The 25,218-nt window shown below is 34.3% G+C and overlaps 1 protein-coding gene across 1 annotated transcript; it reads right to left on the bottom strand.

The window, feature by feature from the left end:
• Nucleotides 1–1,779: 1,779 nt before the first annotated feature.
• Nucleotides 1,780–24,138, bottom strand: APX3 (ascorbate peroxidase 3). The gene is made up of 9 exons (XM_006856704.4): nt 23,662–24,138; nt 19,064–19,188; nt 13,814–13,863; nt 12,921–12,986; nt 12,793–12,841; nt 2,981–3,063; nt 2,777–2,856; nt 2,551–2,653; nt 1,780–2,306 (listed from the first exon to the last, which is right to left on the bottom strand). Exons 1-9 carry the CDS (start codon nt 23,772–23,774, stop codon nt 2,106–2,108), a joined length of 870 nt encoding a protein of 289 aa, XP_006856766.1. The 5' UTR covers nt 23,775–24,138; the 3' UTR covers nt 1,780–2,105.
• Nucleotides 24,139–25,218: the final 1,080 nt, after the last annotated feature.

Here is a 25,218-nt window from a genome sequence, read left to right as displayed (position 1 = left end):
TGAAATAAATGGATGATATATTTGTTTTTTTGCATAAAAGATACTTTTCTATTTTAGAGTATGAAAATATAAAGAATATTGCCCAATGTACCACGCTTTTAAAATATTATTTTTCAAATTCTTTCTTATTCAAGATCAAAAGAGAAAAATGGGGAAATTTTAGTACCGTATTGGCTACTTTTGATCTATAAAAGGAAGGGAAAAAAAAAATCCTCCAGAGGGGAAAAACATATGCTTACAGGACCTCCCCTGATTGTGATAGTGTAGGAAAGACATTTTCCTTTGACCGAACCCGTTGATATTAACACCAACACTTCCTTCCCAATTAAAAAACATTGGTGGCTTTAAAGGAAAATAATTCAATTCCCACTTAAAAACAGAGATGGCTTTAAAAGACCATAACTCAACTCCATCTCCTAACACCCTTTTTTTTTAAGGGCACTATTGGTGTAGTCCCGTGTAGGAAAGAGCATTGTTTAGGGAAAATTATAAATAATACCCCCTTGACCCAAAGTGAATTAGAATGGCTGCCTTATCGGATTCATTGTTTATAATGAAGCTGATATGTGCCGCACCGACTTCATTGTATAAAGCTAAGAGAAACATGGGTTCGAGGGCATATTTTTGTCATAACAAAGTCATTTTTTTACTAGGGATGGATGCCAAAAAAAAAACAGAAATTAAGTGTTGGAATTAGTGATCGAATCATCTTTGATTCATCTTGTGCCAATTAGAAATTAAATGTATACAATAAAATCATTTATCTTTTGAAAAATGAGGTAACAATCATTATTGGTTCTTAGATTTAATCAAAAGGCTGAGAGTGTACTATTGATTAAATTCAAAGTTTAAAAAAAAAAATTCTTGAACTCTAATCTGTCGGATTTGATATTTAATGATTAGAATTAGTTGCGATCTCCTTATTCTAAAGATAAATATTCTTATTGTATACAATCCCATAGCAAAAAAAAAATATAATTTGAAGTTGAAACCCATGATATGAGCATTCATCAAATGGATATTTTAAACGCAATCGAGGAAAAGGGGGATAATTTGGATCAGTTTTTTTTGCTCAAAAACATCCCTATGTTCTCCAATTTTTCTAATTTATCCTCAAATTATGTATGTGCAAGTCTCTCTACTGTGCGTGTAGAGAAAATAGTTTGCTTCTACATATAGAATCCAAATACATGAGAAATAGACTTGCATTGTGGGATTAGCTACAACAGTACAAGGGGAAAAAAGATGCGCTTTAAGCCGTCAGATGTGTGGCTGGGAACCGAAGAAAGTTCAAGAAAATTCTTATAACACAGTAAATGATAGAGCCACATCACATCTGACAGTCGAGGATGTCCATGCTGGTTACCTTTATGCAGTACAAAAAGGTTAACAATCAATCAAATTAAATATTTTCCTTCTAATATGGAAATAAGCGTATTGTGCTACAATTTTTGTTTAAAACAGTGCTAGCCACAACTCCTTGATACTCAATAATCACATTAACGAAAAAGGAGATGGCTAGCATTCGATTTTAAACCCAAAAGGTTGTGTAGCATGCAAAACAAAAATTAACTTCAGCAAATATTGTGACACATAACAACTGACTGGCACAGATGGCCTATTCAAAAATTAATATGAGAACCATGAGAAGACAGCATTGTATTTCAATCTGAATGGCAGATAGTAAATGCATTGGCAGCACATCATATAAAGAAACGGACCCACTCTTGGATCAGAAACATGTTATGCATATTGAGTACTGGGGGGTACTAAAAATTGTTTATTGGAAGAGTTGGATTTGCATTGGAATGAGAATGAAACCCTGTCCCTGTTGCAATTATGCCATTGCTTATGTTGCTTACATGACGTTCTACTAACACCAGCATAGCCATGATCATCATTATTACTTCAATAACTGTTTGTATTTTGCTGCATTATTAGTTTATTTGTACTTTGTAACACAAAGTATGTCACAGCATGCTCTTTCTTATTCAAACAGTATTCTGCTGTACCCTGATGTGAATCGTCTGATAATATGATTTCTAAGACTTCAACTACTAGAGAGAGGAAAAACATCTCCTCATCAAAGCAAGCAGGAGAATATTTTACTTAACCCTTCTATTGACCTCATAGAAGTAACTCAAGATCACAACTGCAGCTGCAACAGCAACTCCGACAGCACTCTGTGCCAGTATCAAACTCGTATTTGCTTCTGTTTTGGACCCCAATGACCCTGGAGGCGTAAACCCAAGTTCAGACAATTTCTTGTGAGATTCCGCATAATCTCTGAAAAAGGTGTCCTCATCCTGCCACAATCCAATAATAAAAGAACAGAGCAACATTAGAAAACTAACGAAATCACAATTTAGATCTCTTTAAGTGTAAAAAATTCTCAAAGAAACCAAACTCGAAATGTACACAATGGTAAAGCAAAGGAAGTCAGCCATGTTATAAACTAAATTTCAGAAAGGTGTAAAATACTCATTTCAAAGTTCTGAGAAGTTTCACAGTTATTTTTCCTAATAAATGATCCACACCTCAGCAACTCACCCTTGCATAGAGCTCGACATATTCACGAAACACAGGATCCTCCAACAGAGCCTTGTCAGTGGGGAGTTTCAACAGTCCCTCTGATTCCCCCTTCAGTAGCTCTCTGAAAAAAGTAAAATCCAAAGTGGTTATGATAATGTTACTTTGGCAATTTAAAAAAAAAACCCAGACATTGGTATCCCATACTTGGCATTGATATCAAAAGAAAATTAGCCATCGATCTTACAAAAAATAAGAGTCGTCAAATTTAAGAGGATCATTAGTCCATGCCCCCTCAAATCCTGACCTCTCGGGATGAGCCCTACCCTGAAAGAATAACCCATATCAGACATAGTAGATTGGTGGGTGTCAGGGGGTTTGGGGTTATAGAGTGTGTATGTGTGATCATGCATGTGGAGCGAGAAAGGGGAGGGGGAAGGAGAGAGAGTACCAAAGTGTGGCCTCCAGAGAGCGCAACTATATCCTTGTCAGTAAGTCCCATCCTATAGAAAATGTCTCTTAGATGATCTACACCTGCAAATAAGAACAAATGGGAAAAAAACAACGGTGAATACAGATTGAATGAATGACCAAATGACTTGAAGTAAGAATTTCCTGATAATCAAATTTTCAATATGCCCATGGGGAAAAAGCTTACCTCACAAAAGTGAGAAAGATATACAGCAATCAACTAATGTATGCATAAGCAAGCAAGGGAAAACTCATTTTCCAGTAGAACCATGATGCTTTTTGATGTCATTATAGAGTAGGACTAACACCAAATAGAAAAGGAACTATTTTAATGCTTCCAAACCTTCCAGCATGCTCATGCAAAACCTAAACAGGGCCTTGCACAAGACATGCAGACCATAAACTTTGATGAAAACATGTAATAAACAAAGTTCAGCAGCAGTACTTGTGAGTATTCATGTATGTCAGCAGTACTCGTGACAGGTTCAAGCACTCTCAGACTGCAGATAAGTCTGTTATTGTTGTGTAAGCATGAACATGTATAATAACTCTGTCCATACATGTGATTAGACAAGAAAAAAAATAGATTACATGTTGCATCATACACACGGGAATACGTTTTATGGAGTATGAGGATGTTTTCCATTTCATACATCTTATTAGGTCCAGGTAGGTGTACCGTGTTAGTTTCTCTCTCTCCTCCTTCCCGTCCTCTCTAAGTCAATGCATTGATACACAAAAGTATACCAGCATTCGACATCAATTCATGAAACTGACACTTTCCCTTAAATAAAAACTAATGAATGATACTGCATTAGTGATTTCTGATCGTCCAGAAGATCCAAATATAATATATTAACTTAAGTTACACTAAGAATATTAACACACAACATCAATTCTACAGTAAACAGAAGGAATCAAACATGATATCTCTAAACCCATATGATAAGGAAATTTAGAATACATAACCAGAAATCCAATTTACCACATTGCTAAACAACAGGGATTATACAACAAAATAGGTATTAACTATTGCATTCTACAGAAATACAAGCCATATTATACAGAAATAGATCAGTACAAATACATGGCAAAGTAGGAGGCAAATATCAACTTTACCACATATAGGTAATATAAATGACAGTTTTACCCTTCATTGTTGACACAGAGAGAACAATCAACCATCTACAAACTGAAAATTAGGAAAATTGTCAAAACAATGGCATTTCATCCCAGAATTTATCCAGGAAGTTGACCATGCCAGCAATCAATATTTGGACACAAAAAAATAAAAAAACTACAGCAAAATCTCTCCAAAATTTGAAATTTCAAACCGTAACTTCATCAAATTTTATCCCAAACTAAAAGAAAACAAAGAGGATCAGATATAAGGTTGATACAAGGTGGTCACATTAATCTTGACCATTGGATGTGAAATTGGGTGGTTACAATTATTCTATTGACCAAGTTCAAACTTCAAAAGAAAATTTCTAAAAGTTTGTGACACATCCAAGCTATCAAATCTCACATCAAATGGTTATAAGGAATTGTGACCACCTTGTACAAAGGGTAAATGGCCTCATTGTATACATTTCCTTATCGTTAGAGATGAAAATAAATTTTCAGGCTATCACAAAGATATTTGCTATTGAAAAATCATCTTCCGACACTATTTAGAGCAGATCTATAAATACTTGAAAATATTGAAAATTGATGTCCTAGATAATGAATTACAAGATGCACTATTTCCCAGACTTAAGATCCATTCTTTTTCACGTATATACATCTGGAGGTCGAGATAATCGATTTGAGGGTTTTTTGACATCGAAACAACCTCTTCTAGTGAATTTGTAAGTTGCAATTTAATTTGATTGTTTAGGGCCCCAACCTTAACAAGAAAGAATAGAATTCAAAATGAAGACATCTAAGGGGAACTTCAGGGTAGCACCAATAGGCGATAAGATGGGGGAAAGTAGACTAAGGTAGTCTAGCCATGTACATCGTCGACGTAGAACAATACCAATTAGAAGGGGTGATTTAATTCAAGTTTAAGGCTCTAAAAGGGCAAAGGGGAGGGCCCAAAAGGATATGGATAGAAGTAGTGAGAAAAGATATGGTGACTTACAGTCTGAGAGTATGGCCCTTGAGAGAGCGAAATAGGATTCATGTAGCCAACCCTAAATGGTTGAGATATATATATATATATATATATATATATATATATATATATATATATAGAAGGATCGATTCCGATATCCCTTGGTGCATTATCCTTTCAGCTTTTACATCGCAGAAAAAGACTTATACCCAACTTTCTAAAATCAAAATTCCAAATAACCACTCGGGTCTATAGAAAGCCCATAGGGCACCTCCACATTAAAAGAAAATGGTGTTTAACCCCCTCCTTTCATTTTTTACTATCCAAGTTACATCATTTACCCTTTTCGTTTTTCCAATAACTCCATCATATAAATGGAATTTGATATGCCTCTTTTAATCTACATATGAGGTTCATGAAATGAGAGAGAAATATGAGGGTTCAAAAGAGGTTGTGAGAGAGATAGGGGCCAAGAGGTTCATAGGTGAGGAAGAGAGAAAGAAAGGTGAAGCTTTTCTATGGTTTTGTTGAAGGAGTCATTAGGACAAAATAAAATAGATAAATATTGTAATTTGGACAATGAAGGTGCAAAGAGGGTCAAATATCATTTCTTTAGCTTGGAGGGGATCCATGGGCTTTACATGGACTTGCAGGATTATTTGGGATTGTGATTTTAGAGAGGGGATAATACATTTTTTTCCCTCTATATTGTCTTCGTCTTGATATCAAGCTGAAAGCTACAAACACATACACACACGCACACACACAGATAGAACCTTGAAAAAGAAATGATCGAACCCTTTACCAATTCTCACATTCTCACAACCTAAGCTTACCTGAGACATGTCAGTTAATGATTGGTTTTTCACAACAATGAATGCTACATTGACTGTGAAATTTCTCGGAGAGACACCGAGAGAACCAAGCACCCTTATTAAATTGTTCTCTCTCTCTCTCTCTCTCTCTCTCTCTCTCTCTCTCTCTCTCTCTCTCTCTCTCTCTCTCCTACATTTATACTAGAAACCAAATAAAAAAGTGCTTCTCATTTTCAAAACCTATGTATCTGCTCTCTGTAAATTCTCAGAGTGCAAGGCCAATAAGAGGATAAACCCCTTGTGTTTTTATTTCTCACTTACCATTATATCTCTCTTTAAGTTTATTGTTTACATATATCCTCCTTTTATTATTTACATATATCCTCCTTTCTTTATGTGCTTCCCTTGGAGCAAGGGGCACTAGATCACAAAGACAAAAACCATCCATGTGTTTGTCCCTTCCTTTTTATAGACTATTAATATGCACGTGCGTTGCACGTGATATTTAATATTCATCACTTAAAATATATTTACCAATGAAAATTTTTCAATAAAACATGGTATATTAGAGAGAGAGAACTTACTGCATTTATCTTCACAATTGAATATTTTATTAATTAATAATAAATTTGATAGAAATTTTTTTTAATATATTATTAATTAACACGGATCCAATTACCATACAATTAAAATAATGAAAATGACTTAAATAAATAATTTAAATTAAATAAATAAAACTAATAAATAGATTTATGCAGGGTCTTACTAATGCTAATATCCAATATATTAGTTTAAACAGTAGATCTTATTAATATCTATATCTAATATATTAGTCCCTTAAGGCATCCTCAAGATGCATTAACCTTATTATAAACAAAAAAGTGATAAGCATTTATACATATAAGAGATGAGAGAGAGATTTAAGAAAAAAGGGATTGCAAGTGATAAGGAAAGAAAGAGTGAGTGAGCGATTTAGAGTTGAGAGGTGAGATTAATAGATATTTCTTTCCTTAACCCACATGTTTCCCATTAAAAATAGACGGAAAATAGTAAGTTGAGTGAGAGGGATAAACTATGATAAATAAAAATAGGTACGTTTTTTATTGGGTTAGGGCTTTTTGTTGCGCATTGGAAATAATGAATGTGAGAGAGAGATAAATTATGCTTAATAAAAAATGCATGTTTATAAATGAGGGATGGCCATTTTCAATAAGTTGTGTTTTTTCTACGGTATTAACTTAAGTATAAAATTTATTTAAAAAACATGAACAGAGGAAATAATTCAGATATAATATTTGTCATAAAAGAGACTATATGCGACCAAAATATTTTCAATATTATTTCAAATAGAAGAATCAAGAGGGACATAGTGCATATGAAAAATACTAAGAAAAGGTTAGATAAGATGGGATCACAATATATCAGTTTTGAATAATTTTTAATAATTCAAAATTTATAATTAAAAAATAAAAGGCATTCAAGTATCTCAAAAAACAAAGAATTAAGATATGCTGAATCACATTAAAAAAAATATAGTATTGTCATTAAAAAGCTAATGCAATGTTAAAATAATTATAAAAACTTTTAAAATATAAAAATTATCGTTAAACTATGCAAAGGCCAAAATTGAGATAGAAACAAAATTATTATTTTAGTTTGTTTCTATTAGTAATATTTTTATTATTATAAAAATAAAATAATAAAAAAACGAAATTTATAAAATAAAAATAATAAGATTAAATTATTATTATTATTATTATTATTATTATTATTATTATTATTATTATTATTATTATTATTATTATTATTATTATTATTATTATTATTATTATTATTATTATTATTATTATTATTGTTATTATATTGTTATTTTATAAGGTAAGGCCCATTTATCTTGAATACTAAAGAAAAAGGATTATTTTTCTTTTTAATTCTTATGTTAAATGATAAATCGACTTTGTTTCTATCTCAATTTGCCCTTTAATTTTGTTTCATAATAAAGAGCTCAAAAGAGGCAATAACACACCTAGAAAATAGCAAGAGAAAGCAATTACTGTCATTAAAAAAACTATTGTAATGTTCATAATGTTAAAATATTCATAAAACACTAAAATATAACAAAATGTAGTTAAAATCATAAAGGGTTAAATTGAGACAGAAACAAAATTGATATAATCTAACATAAGAATCAAGAAGAAAAAAAAATCCTTTTTCTATTAGCATTTAAGATCCATGGGCTTTACCTTATAAGATAAAAATAACTTATAAAATAACAATTAAAATATTATTTCATAATAGAGGCATAATACAACTAGAAAATAGCAAGAGAAAGCTAGAAGAGACAATAACATAAATAAATAACTTATTAATAATATTAATAATATATATTATTTTATTACTATGTTCAAATTTATAATAAAATAATTTGAAGGATTCAAGAATCTATATCCTTAGTTTTTTCAATCTAATTGACTTTCACAACCTGTGAGAGAGAGATCAAACCACTTATTTTCTACACGTAAAAAAATCATATTACAATATGACCAATATACTACTATTTTATTACTATGTTCACATTTATAATTAAAACAATTCAAGAATCTAAATCCTTGGTTTTTTTTATTCTAATTGAGTTTCATGACTTGGGAGACAAAGAACAAACCACTTATAAAAAATAGCAGCATGTAAAAAAGGAGCTAAGGTAGTAGGGCGAGAAATAATTGGTTTCTTTATTATACATTATTGGGAGTTACTGCAAGATAGAAAAAAATAGAGAGCGAGTGAGAAATAGAGAGAAATAGAGAGAGAGAGAGAGAGAGAGAGAGAGAAACGGTTGAGAGAGAGACCTTTAAGAGGAAAGATTTTCAAAAAATAAATGGGAGAAAGATTTTATTAAACAGAGAGATAGAGATACGATAGAGAGGAAACCATAGATATAAATTAGGGAGAGGAGAGATTTTAGGAAAAGTAAATAGAAGAGAGATTTTAGGAAAGAGGGAGAGAGAGATAGAAATGGTAGAGAGGGTAACTGTAAACGATATAAAAAAGATAGACATAAGAGAAAAATTAGAAAGATATAAGAGATTTTTTAAGGAAATGTGTAAGAGGGAAGGAGAGAAAAAAGGAAAAAGTTGTGGGGGGTGATTTATTAGGAAAGAGAAAAGATAGGACACGTGGCACAAAACAGGGGGAAGATATTTAAATAAAGGTATAATAGGGAGAGAAAAAAAAGAAAATCGTGTGGATGAAGGGGGAGATTTATTAAGAAAAAAGAAAAATGGGACACGTGGCACAAAAATAGGAAAAAGAGAGAAGATGAAATCTTGTAGATAAGGGGAAGATATAAGAGGGAAAGAGAGAGAAAATCGTGTGGGGATGGGGTGGGGGTTGTGATTTATTAGGAAGGAAGAAATATGGGACATGTGGCACAAAATAAGGGGATGATATTTAAAAAAAGGTATAATAGGAGAGTGAAGAGAGAAAATTGTCTGGGTGGGGAGAGAGATTTATTAAAGAAGAGGAAAAATGGGACGTGGCACAAAAATAGGTGGGCAGAGAAAAGATGAAATCTTGTAGGTATGGGGAGAGATTTATTAAAGAAGAAGAAAAATAAGACACGTGGCACAACAATAGAGGAGGTATTCCTCTTGCTATTTTTGTGGAGGTATTCCTCTTGCTTAATATATAATAGATATCTCAAGCTTAGGACCAGAAAAACATGTGGCTAAAAATAGTACTTCACCACTCATTTCCACAAAATAGAGAACATAAGGAGCTATTGGCATAGAAAGATCGATAAATGCCTGCATCACTCTGTTTCAAGAAAAACCCGAGTGGAAATGGCAAGAATGAGCTCAACGACGAGGCAATTTCAGAAATTTTACCGGCATACTTTAGAGTCAACCATTTAGTAGGGCTCCAGACAAACAGTACAATGAGAAGGTGTTGATTAAGATTTACCATTTGCTGATGGTGCACAGTAGATTATGGCTGTTCGTAGGAAGCAAGAAGGTTAAGGCCATTAACATTTTCCCATCAAGAGGTACTAGGATGAGAAAATTTATTGGTGACATGGCCAAATTCCTAAATAAGTCTTGAAATTAATTGCCATATCTTGAAAATTTTCGAAATTTCCAATTAGTAAATGGTTCATCTCTCTCTCTAAATAAGAAATGGGTACAATAGTAATTTATACTTTTTATTAAAATGCTAAGAAAAACATTAAAAAATAGTAAGTAGGCTAAACTAAAGGTATATAATAATCTATACAGTAAACTGGGACCAAGAAATGGTGCAAAAGATGTCTTCAAACTAGCAAAAATGAGAGAAAAAATGCAGAGATCTAGACCATATTAAATGCATTAAGAGTGAGGATCAAAAGGTCTTGGTGAAGTATGACGAGGTCAATGAAAGGTGGAGAATAATTTTAAAAATTACTAAATGACAAACACAATAGGAACATAGCGGTAGCAGGAACAGTTGACATAAATGAGGGCGAAGGTCATAGATACATTCGTAAGAGGATATCAGAAGTGAATGAAGCTTTAAAAATGATGAAGATAGGGAAGGGTTTAGGACCATGGTATCCTAATAGAGGTTTGGAAGCACATGGGAGAGATTAGCATTGACTGGCTGACCAAATTGTTCAACAAGGTGTTGAGAATAAAGAAAATGTCAGATGAATAATAGAAAAGTACTGTAGTACCTATTTACAAGAACAAATAAGATATATAGAATTGTGCATACTATCAAGGGATCAAACTTATAAGCCACGCTATGAAGCTCTGGGAGAGAGTTACTGAGCAACGACTAAGACATGAAACGAGTGTATCAGAAAACCAATTCGATTTTATGCCAAGAAGGTCAACAACTGAGGCTATTTTCCTACTTAGGCAATTGATTGATAAGTTTATGGCGAAGGAAAAAGACTTTCACATGGTCTTTACTGATTTAGAGAAAGCTTATGAGAGAGTACATCGAGATTTGATTTGATGGGTGTTGGAAAAGAAATGAGTCACTAGACACTAAATCGACTTAGTAGAAGATATGTACGATGGAGCATGACTAGTGTACAAACAACTAGTGAAGAGATGAGCGAGTTTTCCATGACAATAGGTCTACATCAAAGGGTCAGAATTGAGCCCATACCTCTTTGTCTTAGTTATGAACGACTTAACTAGGCACCTACAAGATGAGGTACCGTAGTGCATGTTGTTCGCAGATGATAGTTTTGATTGACGAGACCCAAAACAGCATCAACACAAAGTTAGAACTTTAAAGGGCTGCTCTAGAATCTAAAGGTTTTAAAATTAGCCAAACTAAAATAGAATATACAGAATGCATGTTTAGTAATAATAGAACTACAGATGAGGAAGTAGTTAAAATTGATGGCCAGAAAATACCACAAAGAACGCACTTTCAATGTCTTGGGTCGATAATCCAGAAAAATAGAGAGATTGATGAAGAAGTCTCACATAGAATTAAAACTGGGTGAGCGAAGTAGAGAGTGCAACCGGCATTTTATGTGATCAACACAGACCAATGAAGTTGAAGGTCAAGTTTTATAGGACAGTTGTGATACTAGCTTTACTTTATAGGGAGGAATGTTGGGCGATTAAAAAACAATATACCCATATAATGAGTGTAGCAAAGATGAGGATGTTGAGATGGATGAGTGTCACGATAAAAAGGGACAATTCGAAATTGAATACATTCGAAAAAATTTAGGTGTGGCACCAATAGACGATAAGATGAGAAAGAGAGAGAATGGACATAAGTGGGCTGGCCATGTGTGCCGCAAATCCAACACAACACATATTAGGAGGTACAAGTTAGTTCAAGTGGAAGGCACAAAAAAGGTAAAGGGTACGCAAAAAAGAACATGTTTGGAAATAGTGAAAAAAGATATAGAGATTTATGGCCTCACTGAGGATATGGCCCTTAATATAGCATAATGGTGGACCAGGATTCGTGTAGCCAACCCCAATTAGTTGGGTAAAGAAGGGATCAAATTCGAGATTGAATACATTCAAGAAAATTTAGGTATGGCGCCAATAAGCGATAAAATGAGAGAGAGAGAGAGAGAAAGTAAACTTAGGTGGGCTGGCCATGTATGCTGCAAACCCAACACAATACCTATTAGGAGGTCCGAGTTAGTTCAAGTGGAAGGCTCAAAAAGAGCAAGGGGTAGGCCCAAAAGGACATGGTTGGAAGTAGTGAGAAAAGATATCGGGACTTCTGGCCTCAATGAGAGTATGGCCCTTAATATAGTATAATGGCAAACCAAGAGTCGTATAGCTGACCCCAATTAGTTAGAAAAAAGCTTTGACGATGATGACTGCATGGTAAAGTTAATATTCACCCCTACTTTTTGCCAAGTATGTGAATGGATTTATTTTTATGCAATTGGCCTAGATAATTTAATACTTTTTAGTAGAACACAGTTATTAAAATATATTTTGTTCTAAAAACCCCCAGAACAATATAAATCTCTCCTGGAATTTCTATATTCACCATTGGCAAACTTCGAGAACGAGAGTTTCACTTAGCTTATCAATCAAAATCCATGTCTAACTATTCAAGTTGCATTAAGACAACTTAGGTAATTCAGGTTTTAATAGGTAAGCGCCATCCATAAAACCCTTAAAAAAAGAGCTCCCTTGGATAAAGTAAAACAACCCTAATTGTTCATATAGTGTGCCCTTGAATGGGAAGCTCCTTTTGATCTACTTAAGATTGCTCATTCATTGTCACTAGCCTGAACTTACACTTATGCTCCAAACTACAAATTCATGTACTACAGGTTTCTTAGATTTCAAATGAGAGTCTGAAATCCCACATTGAATTAAAATAAGAAGAGTGTATTTGGTGAGAAGAGACCTTTTTTTGCATCAGGAAGCCTTCCTTCTTTCGGAGAGACCAATGAATCCTGGAAGTGTGAGCAAGAAATCAATTACCAAAAACAATGACTAAATACATTTCATGAACTTAGCATTACATGGTCATACCCTTCTGCCAGGAACAAAGTCAATAGTGGGTCCCCCAGTGACTTCCACAGCAACAACCCCAGCTAGCTGCAAATCAGAGTTCCAAAGAAATATTTGAAATAAATGCAATGATGTGAGAATACAAGGAACTTAATTGACATCCAGTGCATATGAGAATCCATGAGAAAAGAGCTCAGTCACAAATTCATGCTTTCTTAAATATTTATTATAGATTATAAATTCATGAGAATCCATGAGAAAATACCTCCATCATAAACCCATCCTAAAAATAGAATTAATCACATAAATTTCACTTATGAGTTATGATTGAATTCCCTAAATCTCAGCTTATTCCAATAACAGATATGCATTCATGAGTACTTGGGAATACCACGAAAAAAGAGAAACTCCAAATCAATGAACCTCAATAGCAAGAGCAGAACTCACTGTAATCATAATGCATGCTCCGTAAATTTTTTGATTTACAAACTTGTTTCACCCAAACCATCCCTTTCTCCCAAGTGGTCCACTAGTTCCCTATTTCAGTTTCCTTAACCTAGAAGATAAAATTCTCTCTCTTGCCTATTACCACTGTGGACTCCTCCCAATACCTCTCACGGGCTACACTTGCTCTCCTCTCATTGGTCATGAATGCGATAACATCATTCCTCTTTGTAATAACTTCATGGTAGCCCCTAAATACTCCGTAAGCTTTTATGCGGCACGACATTATAAAGTGTTTGATGCTAGCAAACAAGTTATACCCATCACAGTACAACATCAGATGCATTTCCCTTGAGAAATCTATGCAGTAGGGTTGCAACACAATATCCTTACCGATAGCAATTTGAGATGTTAGAAGATTGTAATATGAATAAAAGGGATGCACGATAGCTGTCTGCGAGAGATATCACCTGATAAAGGTCTGCATAGGTTATTGCCGGATGTCTTTCCTTGATTTCTTCTGCAATCAGCAAAAAAATAGAATTTACAAAATCTGTTACTGCATCAGGTTAAAGATTAGTTGAAATTCAGATATTCAGTTACAAGCAGATAGGGATTTAATCAGCCAATTTCCCAAGTCTACTCTGCTCGGGCCCTTCTGAAGTCTGTAAGCAACTAAACTTCCCAAGGGTGAAAAACAGGAAAGCCACATAAAGACTTCCCGAAGCTTTCTTTGTTAAGACTCAGGCAAGTCACATGGACTACCAAACTTTTAACAGACTCCTACTTGAACCGTATCTACGCCTAGAGAGTTAAACCAGTGAAATTTCAAAATTTATCCAAGTACTACAATAAATGAGTAGAAGCTTATAAACAATGACATAAACTACAAAACCAACCAAAAAAAAAATATGAAGAAAGAAAAAGATGTGACTATAAACACAGTATTTATAACTTGCTTTGGTGAGTCAAAATTCTCCTTGCCATTCAGCCAGCCCAATATTCAAGCAAACTCATTTTCACTCCTGTCTTGGTTCAGCCTTGAATTGACAGGGCCTGTCATCGGTCAACTTGGTTATAGTGCATCAGTTTGTCGGTAGAATTTCCAGGATAGACTTGGAACTTAATCTTCAATAAGGCCCTTTCATTTTTATCCTAAAACCTATTCTCTGATATTCCCAAAACACGTTGAGTGTGCCTCTAAGATCTTGTGTTGCCATAAGAATTGAGAGCAAAAGCGTTATTCAAAAATCAATTTAGGCTTTGGTGGCTGCTAGCCGGGATTGAGAAGGTTCGTTTTTGGGTAAAAACCTGTGGATGAACATAGTGGCCAATTCTCACAGGTAAACAAACTCATCGGTTTCTTTATTTTGTTATTGTTCTTTTGTTTTGTAGTGATCCTGCTATTTGGTATCAGAGCCTTGTTAGAATAAATCATGAAAAAAGTCGATAAAGAGATAAAATGTACTATAGATGTTGAAAAAAGTAGACATACAGGTCATGTAAGAATAGGAGAAGAAACTTTAATAAATATAAGTGCTGCTTTAAATTTTATATAGATGTTATATATAAAATAAAGGAACGAAGTGAAAATATGAGAGAAAGATTAGAAGAAATAGAAGAAAACTTAGAAACGATAGCAATAAAAAACAAAGAAAACAAAGAGAGGAAGCAAAGGAGGTGGCCTACAAGCAAGTAAAAATTCCTATATATGAGAACTCAAAATGATGAAAATATTCTCTAAAGATAGAAAGATGTGGAAACAACTAGAGGAATTAGCAATGAATTAGTAGAAGAAATAGAAGAAAAAGAAAATTCAAACCCTAAAAAGCAATTAACAGAAGAACAGGTACAAGAATAATATATGAAGACTAAAGATGTCGGGAGAATGAAGAATCTACAAGAAATAGAGAACAAGAAAGTTTATGTAGAATATTATGGAGAATATAATGAAAAAATAGGACAACAAGAAGAACAACCAGGGGAGGAAGTCTACATAGATATAGATAAGAAACCAGAAGACTTTCATAGAACAAGACATCATGATGAGGGTCCTAGTGAAAGAAGAAAAACTTTGTACTATCATGGAAATTATCCAAGTATAATGGGATTCTCTACAGGAGTATATGGAAAAGAAACGAAAACCATTCGAAGGAAAGAATACTATCGTAAACTAGTTCATTACGAACCTATAAATCCTTCAGGAATATATCTAGATTTAGACTGTGTAATAGATAGAGGACCAGCAATATCTGATTGGGAAAAAAGGCTATGGATATAGCTATGTGATAGAACCCTATATGATTGCTCAACAAGCCAGAGATTATATGTTTGATACTTTTAGAGGACAAGCTAAGGATTTTATTAACCAGTATAACAAAACTCAAGATTATAAAACTTGGCTAGCTACAGCTCAAGCAAATAAAGGACCAAAATCTTTAGGAAACCTACTAAGAAGGCAGTTTGTAGGATCAACAGAAAATTATAATAAGCAAGAGAAGATGAAAGCCGAAAAAGAACTAATAAACGCCAGTATATGCTCTACATGCTATTTTTGAAGAATACACATGCGAATACGAAAAATATTACTATAAAAAGAAGAGTTTTCGAGAGAAATATGGAAGAAGATGTATTATCATAATTTAACTCCATCTTGGGATAAATACAGGAAAGGACTAAGAAATTGTTGTGAAAACATATTGGAAATGCAAGGAAAATGAGGATGCAAAATTCAGAAAATCAACAACATATAAGAAGAGAAAGGTTTATCATAAGAATATATATTACAAGGAAAGAAAGTATAATAAGCATCCTTGCCCATCTGGGAAACAACGATCCCAATGCAGATGTTGGCTATATAATGAACTTGGGCATATAGCTACCGAATGTCCCAAGAAAAAACAAACAAAACAAAGATAAAGAAAATTGAAGAAGCAGAGGAAGAAAATCTAGAACCAATATTTGAAAAAGAAATCTTCGATGATAAAAGTGTACATTCTGAAATAGAATTTGAAGAGTCAGATATAGAATCAGAATTGGAAGAGAAGTCCATGATGTTTAAAGTAAGAGATCCGAAATGGGAAGAAGAGGAAGAGGATGATTATAGCTTAATTAGGCAAGCAAATATTATAAAAGAAGAACAAGATAGGTATGAAAATAATCCAATAAAACCAGACAAAATACCTTTCCTTTATGGAAAAAATTTTCAAGAAATAAAAAATTTCTATAGACCCTTGTTTGGATATAAGTTAAAAAAGAGAGAATTGGTATATTTTTAATAGCACATGGATCTGTAGTTTTATGTTTCCTTTATCTATCTGTAATCCTAAAAAATCAATCTCTTACTTTCTTAGTTCTATCTTTTCTCACTTAATATTGATACCATGTTCCTTTAATTCCTTGCTTAAAGCATTTAAATGACATATATGCTCTTCTGTATTTTTTCTAATAATTTCAAATTTTGGATTTCTTTGTTTATTATTCTCACCATGCTGGGCTGCAAGTTTTTAAGTAAAAGGTGTAAATCCTTCTATAACTATTTTATTGGCTTCTGTTAGTATAGGTGTAAGAGCTATTTTGCCTATTGGAGTTGTTTAATTTTTCTTCCTTTTTTTTTTATATGTTAATGGTGGAAATGGAGGGCGGGACGTATGCTTGTTGGAGTTGTTAAGGCTATATAGTCTATTTCTTGAATAAAGGGACTACTTGCTTTTAAAAAATCATTTCCCAAAAGGATATCACAATCCTATCCTGCGGATTGCCATACTCTATTAAATATAAAATTTTCTCCTCCTATTAAACATGGCACAACCTCAGCTATTCTACTATATTTAACTATTGTTTCGTTAGCTACTTGGGCTTTCATTATAGTCTTACTTTCTACACAATATTCTTCTAGTATTGGATTTTGTTTAGCTAAGCACATTCATGCTCCTATGTCTATGTAGGCATATAAATGATATTTTTTATATTCAGGAAATTTTAACTCTAGTTTAATATATGTACTATTAGGACTGGTAGTTATTTTTTCTCTATTTTCCTCTAATTATTTTATTACCTCTTCTCTCTTTTTTAACTTATATCAAAACAGAGGTCTATAGAAATTTATTATTTCTTGAAAAAATTTTCCATAAAGGAAAGGTATTTTGTCTGGTTTTATATGATTTTAGCATACGTATCATATTCTTCTTTTATAATATTTGATTGCCGAATTAAGCTATAATCATCATCTTCATCTTCTTCCCATTTCCATTCAATCTCTTACTTCAACCATCATGGACAGGTCTTCCAATTCTGATTCTTTGTCTGACTCTTCAGATTCTATTTCAGAATATACACTTTCATCATCAGAGATTTCTTTTTCAAATATTGGTTCTAGATTTTCTTCCGCTGCATCTTCAATTTTCTTTATCCTTTTCTGTTTAATTTTTCTTAGGACATTCGGTAGCAATATGCCCAAGTTAATTACATAGCCAACATCTGGATTGAAATAAGCACAAGATATCGGATATTTAATTACTCCAAGTAACACAATTGTAATGGAAAGATATTAGGAAGGTCGACTTGGGAACCCCTTGCACCACATTCACCTCCCTTTTCATATGAACTCCTATCTGCAGGAAAAGAGCCCATCCTTAATTGGTTAGCGCTTGACGATTTGCAACGCTACGTCCCGGACTCAATTCCTACTAAGGATAGGGGCCCTCTCCCTACTGATTCACCCAAAAAAAAAAAAAAAAACTCCTATCTGCACCTACAAATGACTATATGCACGCATGTATTGATACATATATATGCCTGAAATGAAACAAGTTTGTTTATAATATGAGAAGTAAGTTAGCTGCAACAAATAATAACTTAACAAATTGAAATAAAGATATGATTCAGTGGAATTACTACTCAACAAGCTGAATGGAAGAAGAAATGAGGTTGAGGTCAAGGTGGTAGCACCACCTGTGAGTCAGCTATCGGTCTCAGTTTCCATTCCTACCAATGCTAACCTCTTTTGAAACCTACTGATGGTTTCAAAAAATTGCTAACCCACTACTAAACGTTAATGTTCAAAAAACAAAAAAAAACAAAAAAAAAAGAGAAAAATAAAATAGAGCTAAATGGAAGAAACTGAGCAAAAGATACAAATTAAGCATAAAGTCATGCACATTTCACTGTTAAATTTTATGATTACTTTTTCTCAAAAAAAAAAAACCTTTATGATTAGCCATTGTCGTTATATAGTGTTATCACTAGGATATATGGTATTGTAGATACCAAAATTTTACATCACATCCATAAAAATGGTCCTTGAACGGGTTATTCTCTTTGTAACCCACTTAGTTGCTGCCAAGGACGAGCCACAATAAACAAGGGTTGCTCTTTATGCACACATTTATATGGATTGACTGCCCCGCATGCCGCTTTTTCCACCTTATAAGTACCAACACATGAAAAATCGGACACAGATGCATTAGTGTTGGACATATATATGGATATGGTATATACATTTATGTTATTGGACCATGTAAATAATCATAGAGTATACCATGAGAGATTGGTGTGAGATTCTTGCATCTAAACTTTTTAGGGCCTTTGGTCACCTTACTTGTTATCAAGCTAAAGGAAAAGGACAAATTTCAAAGGTGGATGTTGCTACATAAGACTTAACTATTTCCTAGAACACAACATACATACTAGCTAAAAATGAAAATAGAACCAAATCTCACCACAGAGGTCGATTGCTATTTTCAGGCCACTATTTGAGCCATGTTTGTACTCTTCTTCATTTCGGATTGAACCATTTGGACCACCAGTATTCGTCTTTGCATCATAAGTACCAGCATCATGCCATCTACGTAAAGAAAATATGTGTTCAGTTACATTGCGTATCACTGCTCTGAATTGAAAAGCTTCCATTTTCCCATGCAGAATAGTACTCAAATCACACTAGTACTTTTCCATTTTCACATAGAGTATACAAACACATAAAGGACAAAAGCAGGACCAGAATAAGATGAAGCATGTATGCCAGGAAAAAAGGCCAAAGATTGGACTTCTTGGAAGTAAGAAGAATCTTTTACTACATTTCTTGTAATATGAAATTAAGATGTGAAAATAAAAGGAGACTAACGTACAAAGACCACATAAACAGGAAAGCCTTGTCATGAAAATATTGTAAATCAACCAAGAGGTTTTAGAAACGCATTCTTCGAGGAATTGTGGCATCTTTGATAACTCCATGGGCCAGCAAATATAATTTTATCTACCATGCTGTGATTAAACTATTCATCTGTGTACAAGAAGCCAATGGGCAACTTTTGGCATAAAACAAGAAAATAGCAGTGCTGATGTGGAACAGGATTGATAGCTTTATGCCTACATACAGTTGTGATTGTCTCTGACATGGAAAGATTGGAAAGTTTTATTACAAAAAGGGTCTCCAAAATACCTATAACACAGACATGCATCAAGTTGCACCAGTATGTGCAGATATTCGTACTTGTAGTACCCTACATGTATAAATTCATTTGGAATATCAATAACACACTTCCCAAGCAAGAATGCGTTATGCAAGAATGCAGAAAAGACCACAGAATAAGTTCATTTATAGGTGGTTAGGCACAGTCGTACATCTTGAACATTTTCTTCATGGTCGTACACCTTCTTCAGAAGGTGCTTGTTATAAGGAAATGGCAAGGGCCATGCAGGACACAGACGGCAGGATTGAGTACTAAAACTGTCATCAATGAACGAAACCTCAGCACATGACATTCATAAAAGTTGTCTGAGTTGCTTCACCTCCTTGATCAAACATGGCATAAATACTGCACCAACATGTACAGCTTCACCAGATCAGATCCCTTGAAACTACAAGCCATCTCCTTGAAGCTGAAGCCCGCTAACCCACACCCTTGGAAGCTTATTCCTCAGCAGCTGAATCCATGGTTTAAGAACATGCACTCAGCCTGATGACTGGATGCGTCCCAAGAGGATCATCCAGGTCTCGCTGAGACTCGACCAACTCGGTAGTGACCTTAGGTAAAACTTGGTTTAACCTCTGTTGGTAAACCAAGAAAATCAACTACTAGGTCCTCTCATATGTTAACTCAATATTGTCCTTGCCAATTGGCAAGGCCGTCATTGTGATGCACAACACCAGTATTCCTGAAAATAATGCCAAATGGTGACACTAGTAGGCATGGCCCTATACCGCTCCGTAAGTGACTTCAACTATCTCACCCAAATGAATGCTATGAGACTCAGTTTTTATTTTTGTCATTGTTAACAAAGAAAAAGGCAAGAAAAACTCAAACAGCTCTCGGATCACAACTTGGGCATGTAAACTCAAAGCCAGAGTTAATTGAGGAATAAGACTGTCCTCAATAATAGAATATCGTCCTAACTCTCACCTGGATGAGAGAGTTCATCTAATTGGAAGTAAGAGAATCATCCCCCCAACCTAGGAATCTTCCCCATATTATAGCTAGTCTCAAGGGGTAGAAGTACGGCCTCCTAGGCCCATCTAATAATTTTATGCAAATCATCTCCACAATAAAAGGAGATGATGGCAAAGCTTAAAAAGAAATCCTCCTTAAAACTTGATAGAAAGACTCCTGCTACAATCATCACTTATCATAGGCATTGGGTCACCAAATGTAGGTCTTGAATATTCCACTCAAGCCATTAAGACCTCCTACATCTGACTGTCCTATATTTCCCAGGGAACTGTCATTGAAATTGAGCCTTAGGAAGCTTTTAGACAGTTTGACCCACCTTTTGCACTCTAGATCCACCTTTCCAAATCCACATTGCAATTTTTTCTATTATCATGCTTCGTCCATCAGCCATTCCAAAACATTATCATTTTAAATCAGATTACATGTGTACCCCATGGATCTACCTCACTAATGTTTCCCTTCAAGCTCTCAACTTGAGATTGCAAACACTTGTATTACTTGCTCTGCCCATATACAAATACTTCAAGACATAAAGAAAAAGGAATATTCCTCTATCATAAAGCCTATTATTTGTACCTCCTCAGAATGCTCTAAGTAAAGACCTAAAGATCCATGATACTTAAGAACATGTGATGTTCTAATCTAACCCAAAGGCACAAACTTGAGGTTGGATATGCATATTTAAGTTTCCAAATATTAGCAACTGGTAACTAAAACCTTTATATGCACCAATTGTAACATCATCTAAATTAGTGAAAAGGACAAGAAATGGTTTAGCATTAAATACAACAAACTAGACCAAAAATTAACCACTGAATTCAATTGTTCGATAAGTAAATTTAATTGATGGATTGCCGTTCATAACTACTAAAATATGGATTGCAATAAGTTGACAACTTTGCAAAGAGGAACTAGCGAACACAAGTTCAAACTTCTAAACTCAGAACTGAATTTAAACCTATGAAGAAAAGCATTAAATCCCACTTCAATCTTTATGAAAGTCTATTTCGCTTTTTATGCTGATGCCTGGACGCATCCAAATCAATTTCACTCACTAAAAGGCCAAGTCAGTCATTGATGACTTGGCTAGCGATGCTATTTTAAAGAGTTTGGATAAGTCAAGTTAAATCCAAAAAATCTGGGACATGAATGGTTTGGTACAAAGGGAGAAAATACTAGATTTTATTGCTCATGTCCTTAAATATGTCTAGATTAACCCCTAGTTTGGCTGCCGCATGTTATCTTGTCCATAACCATTTTGAGTTCCATGGAAATGCGGCCCTTTTGTAATTTGGATTAAAATTGCTATTTGCTAATTTTCTGCACTCACAGTTTTTCTAGTGTGTGCACACCTAAACCAGATCTAAAAAGCATCATCCAAGGAAGGCCCTCAAATATTTTCTGTAGATCACCTAAAATGCCACCCCAACAGCACTGATACACATTTCCAGGCTGCATCCTGAAGAGGCCTTATATAACAATCTCATGCTAAACTCCTTGTGTGTGAATGTGCAAACAAGCATATATTTACACTTACATTAAAGAAGTATCACCTACCTCCGAGGTAAAATAATAAACTTTACTAACTTCCTCATGAGTAAATTGACCTCATAAGAAGTGATATAAATGACCACATCACCATTCCTATTACTCGGACAACTAAGAGTACCGCTCAGACAACTTATAAAACAAATAGGCAAGGTATGCACAGCACATGCCTTCAGATAAGTGTATGAGTATTGAAATAATCGAGTTCCATGAGATCCATATATGTATGCATGAAAATGCACAGGTGGTTAGTTCCCTGGTTCTATGGGGCATCAATCAATGCCATATGGCCACAAGTAAAGGGCATAGACTCAAATCACATAAAAATATTCATTCTCATAAGAAATTATTAGTGTCCTTAGAAATGCATGTGGCAGACTGATCTCTAACAAATACAACCATACCAGTGAATACTTCATATTATTAGGAAGAAATCCTCAAAGTAGAAGCACCCATATCACTCTCAAAAGTCAAAATAGAACTTAAACAGAAAGGAATGGCTGACCTCAATTAACCACGACTGAATGAAAAATGGAAGTAGCTCTGCACAAGGGCATGTAATTTAAAGAATGATTGCTCACTTAATCAAAAATGAAACCTAAACCCAAGAGTAGTTGCTGACCAAGATTCAATCACTAGAACAAAAATGTTACTCAGAACAATTTTAGGAAACATCATATATAACAAAGGTAGCACAGAAAAATATATCCAACACAAATTAATAACAAAATAAAATTTTCCATATGAATCCGGAGTTTTAAACAGGAAAAGTAAAAGGAAATGGGAAGTACACAAGACTGAAACAGATTCGACCCTCTAATTTACACACATTATTCACCAAATAAGAAGCAGGTAAATGTAATGAAGTAGTGATCACGATAAGGGTAAGAAATTGAACATTCGATGATAGGCCAATTCCTCGAAATAGACAAACAATACGCTCCACAGCTCCAATGAGATAAACATAAAAAACGATGCCACCATCTAAAGGCTTTTGATTCAAAGACCAAACCACCCAATAGTCAAAACCGCAACGCTCAAAAAAAAAAAAACGTTTTCACTTGCAGTAAATAAAACACATCACATGAATATGCTAGAAAAGAAAAACAAGAATCAATAACAAAAATTAAATACTAAGAAGACAAGCAGAGAAAGGAACTGAAAAGGCTACAAATAAATTTCCACAATGAATTGAACAAATAAAAGGGAATGGTGAAGCTCAATAGGGCAGTAAGCATGTGAAAGAAAATATGCAAAGGCGAACTTTAGAGAAGAGCTTAAAACAGAGAGAAACAGAGAGAGGGAGAGAGAGTCAATACGCGAGACGGAGCATGATGGGGGCGCAGTTCTTCTGGGCGATCAGTGCTCGGAGGTCTCGCCGTGCCCTGTCGACTGCTTTTCGATAGGCAGCATCAACAACTGGTCTGGCCATCACGATTTCTCTTCTCTCTCTAAGAATTCCTGACGAAACTCTCTCTCCCTAGAATTCTCTGTAATGAAAGATGAAACCTAGGATTTTCTCCTCCTCTCTCTGAGAAACCCAAAAGGGTAAATGGGAATGCAAGAATCTTGCTCTGGGATCAATATGAAGAAGATGGAAAAGGGATCGCTTTCCTTGGGAGATGTAACAATGAATGATTCGGCGCAAAAGAAAGCGGGAATGAATCTACGACGCAGGGAGATTTTTGTTTTTTTCTCTTTTTTTTAAAACCTATTTTGGAAGGGAAAATCGAATACAGAATGGGATTGGTTTTGAAGTCATCTGAAACGACCACTCGTCATCCACGTTCGGAGACCAAGGTTCAGTTTATCCACTCCACTGAAAATGTAATAAATCATTCGCGACTTTCCATGTAAACACGAACCTGACTAGGAAAAGGGCGGGCCATGGTGTGTATGCTGTGCATTACAGTGAGAGGGTATGCGCCGTTCATTCTAGTGATTTGAACAATATATTATTCGTTGTGACCCACCGTAACGCACCTTAATCTCCCCGCTGGGAAATTTTTTCGTTCATGTAAAACCAATGGTTTAAAAAACGGATCGGTGACCCCGATCGGGCTTCCCAAAAACCGATCCGGATCGGTGATCCGGATCGAGAATTGGGTGAATCGGTCAGAATTGGGTGACTCGGTCAGAATTGGGTGAATCGGTCAGAATAAAATAAGTATATCAACATACATGAACTACAATAAAGCATAAAATTAGTAACATATGATCTAAAAATAAAATGATAGACGACGTTATTGTTCTTCTTGGTCACGCTGGTGCCATTGATTGAATTCGTGTAACAATTCATTGATTCGATCTAAAAACGAATCATCGATATTAGCAGGCGTCTGACTATTCCCAAATCCCTGAGTGTTAGTGTTTTGTTGTGTTCCCAATCTAAAATCCCCGAAGATTGTCCATCCTTCATGCTCACCTGCACTGTCGTGCTCATTCCTACACTGTTGCTGTTGGGACTCGATATGTGAATAATATGGCTGGGATAGGGTGGCCTCAGAATCACCATCTCTCTCATTTTCTCTTTGAATAATATGGATTAAAAAAAAAATAACAAATTTTCAAAAAAATCCATCATGGATTAAAAAAAAAAATCACAAATTTTCAAAAAATTATATCATGGATTACAAAAAAAAATTCGATCATGGATTAAAAAAAAAAAATCACAAATTTTCCAAAAATTCTATCATGGATTACAAAAAAAAATTCGATCATGGATTTAAAAAAAAAAATCACAAATTTTCAAAAAATTCAATCATGGATTACAAAAAATTCGATCATGGATTACATAAAATTCGATCATGGATTACATAAAATTCGATTATGGATTACAAAAAAAAACAAAAAAAAAAAAAACAAAAAATTCAATC

The sequence above is a fragment of the Amborella trichopoda genome, chromosome 9 (assembly GCF_054954075.1).
Source record: "Amborella trichopoda isolate Santa Cruz 75 chromosome 9, AtrichopodaSantaCruz75HAP2 v2.0, whole genome shotgun sequence".
In the NCBI taxonomy this organism is placed as follows: Eukaryota; Viridiplantae; Streptophyta; class Magnoliopsida; order Amborellales; family Amborellaceae; genus Amborella; species Amborella trichopoda.
Note: the sequence above shows the minus strand (reverse complement) of the source record. Positions and strands in the feature narration are given on the sequence as shown.

Coding starts and splice junctions, on each gene's coding strand:
- APX3 (XM_006856704.4), bottom strand. CDS start 23,774: ATGGCCAGACCAGTTGTTGATGCTGCCTATCGAAAAGCAGTCGACAGG. Junction 2,857..2,980: donor TCTCTGGAGGCCACACTTTG/GTACTCTCTCTC, acceptor TTATTCTTTCAG/GGTAGGGCTCATCCCGAGAG. Junction 2,654..2,776: donor TTTGACGACTCTTATTTTTT/GTAAGATCGATG, acceptor TACTTTTTTCAG/AGAGCTACTGAAGGGGGAAT.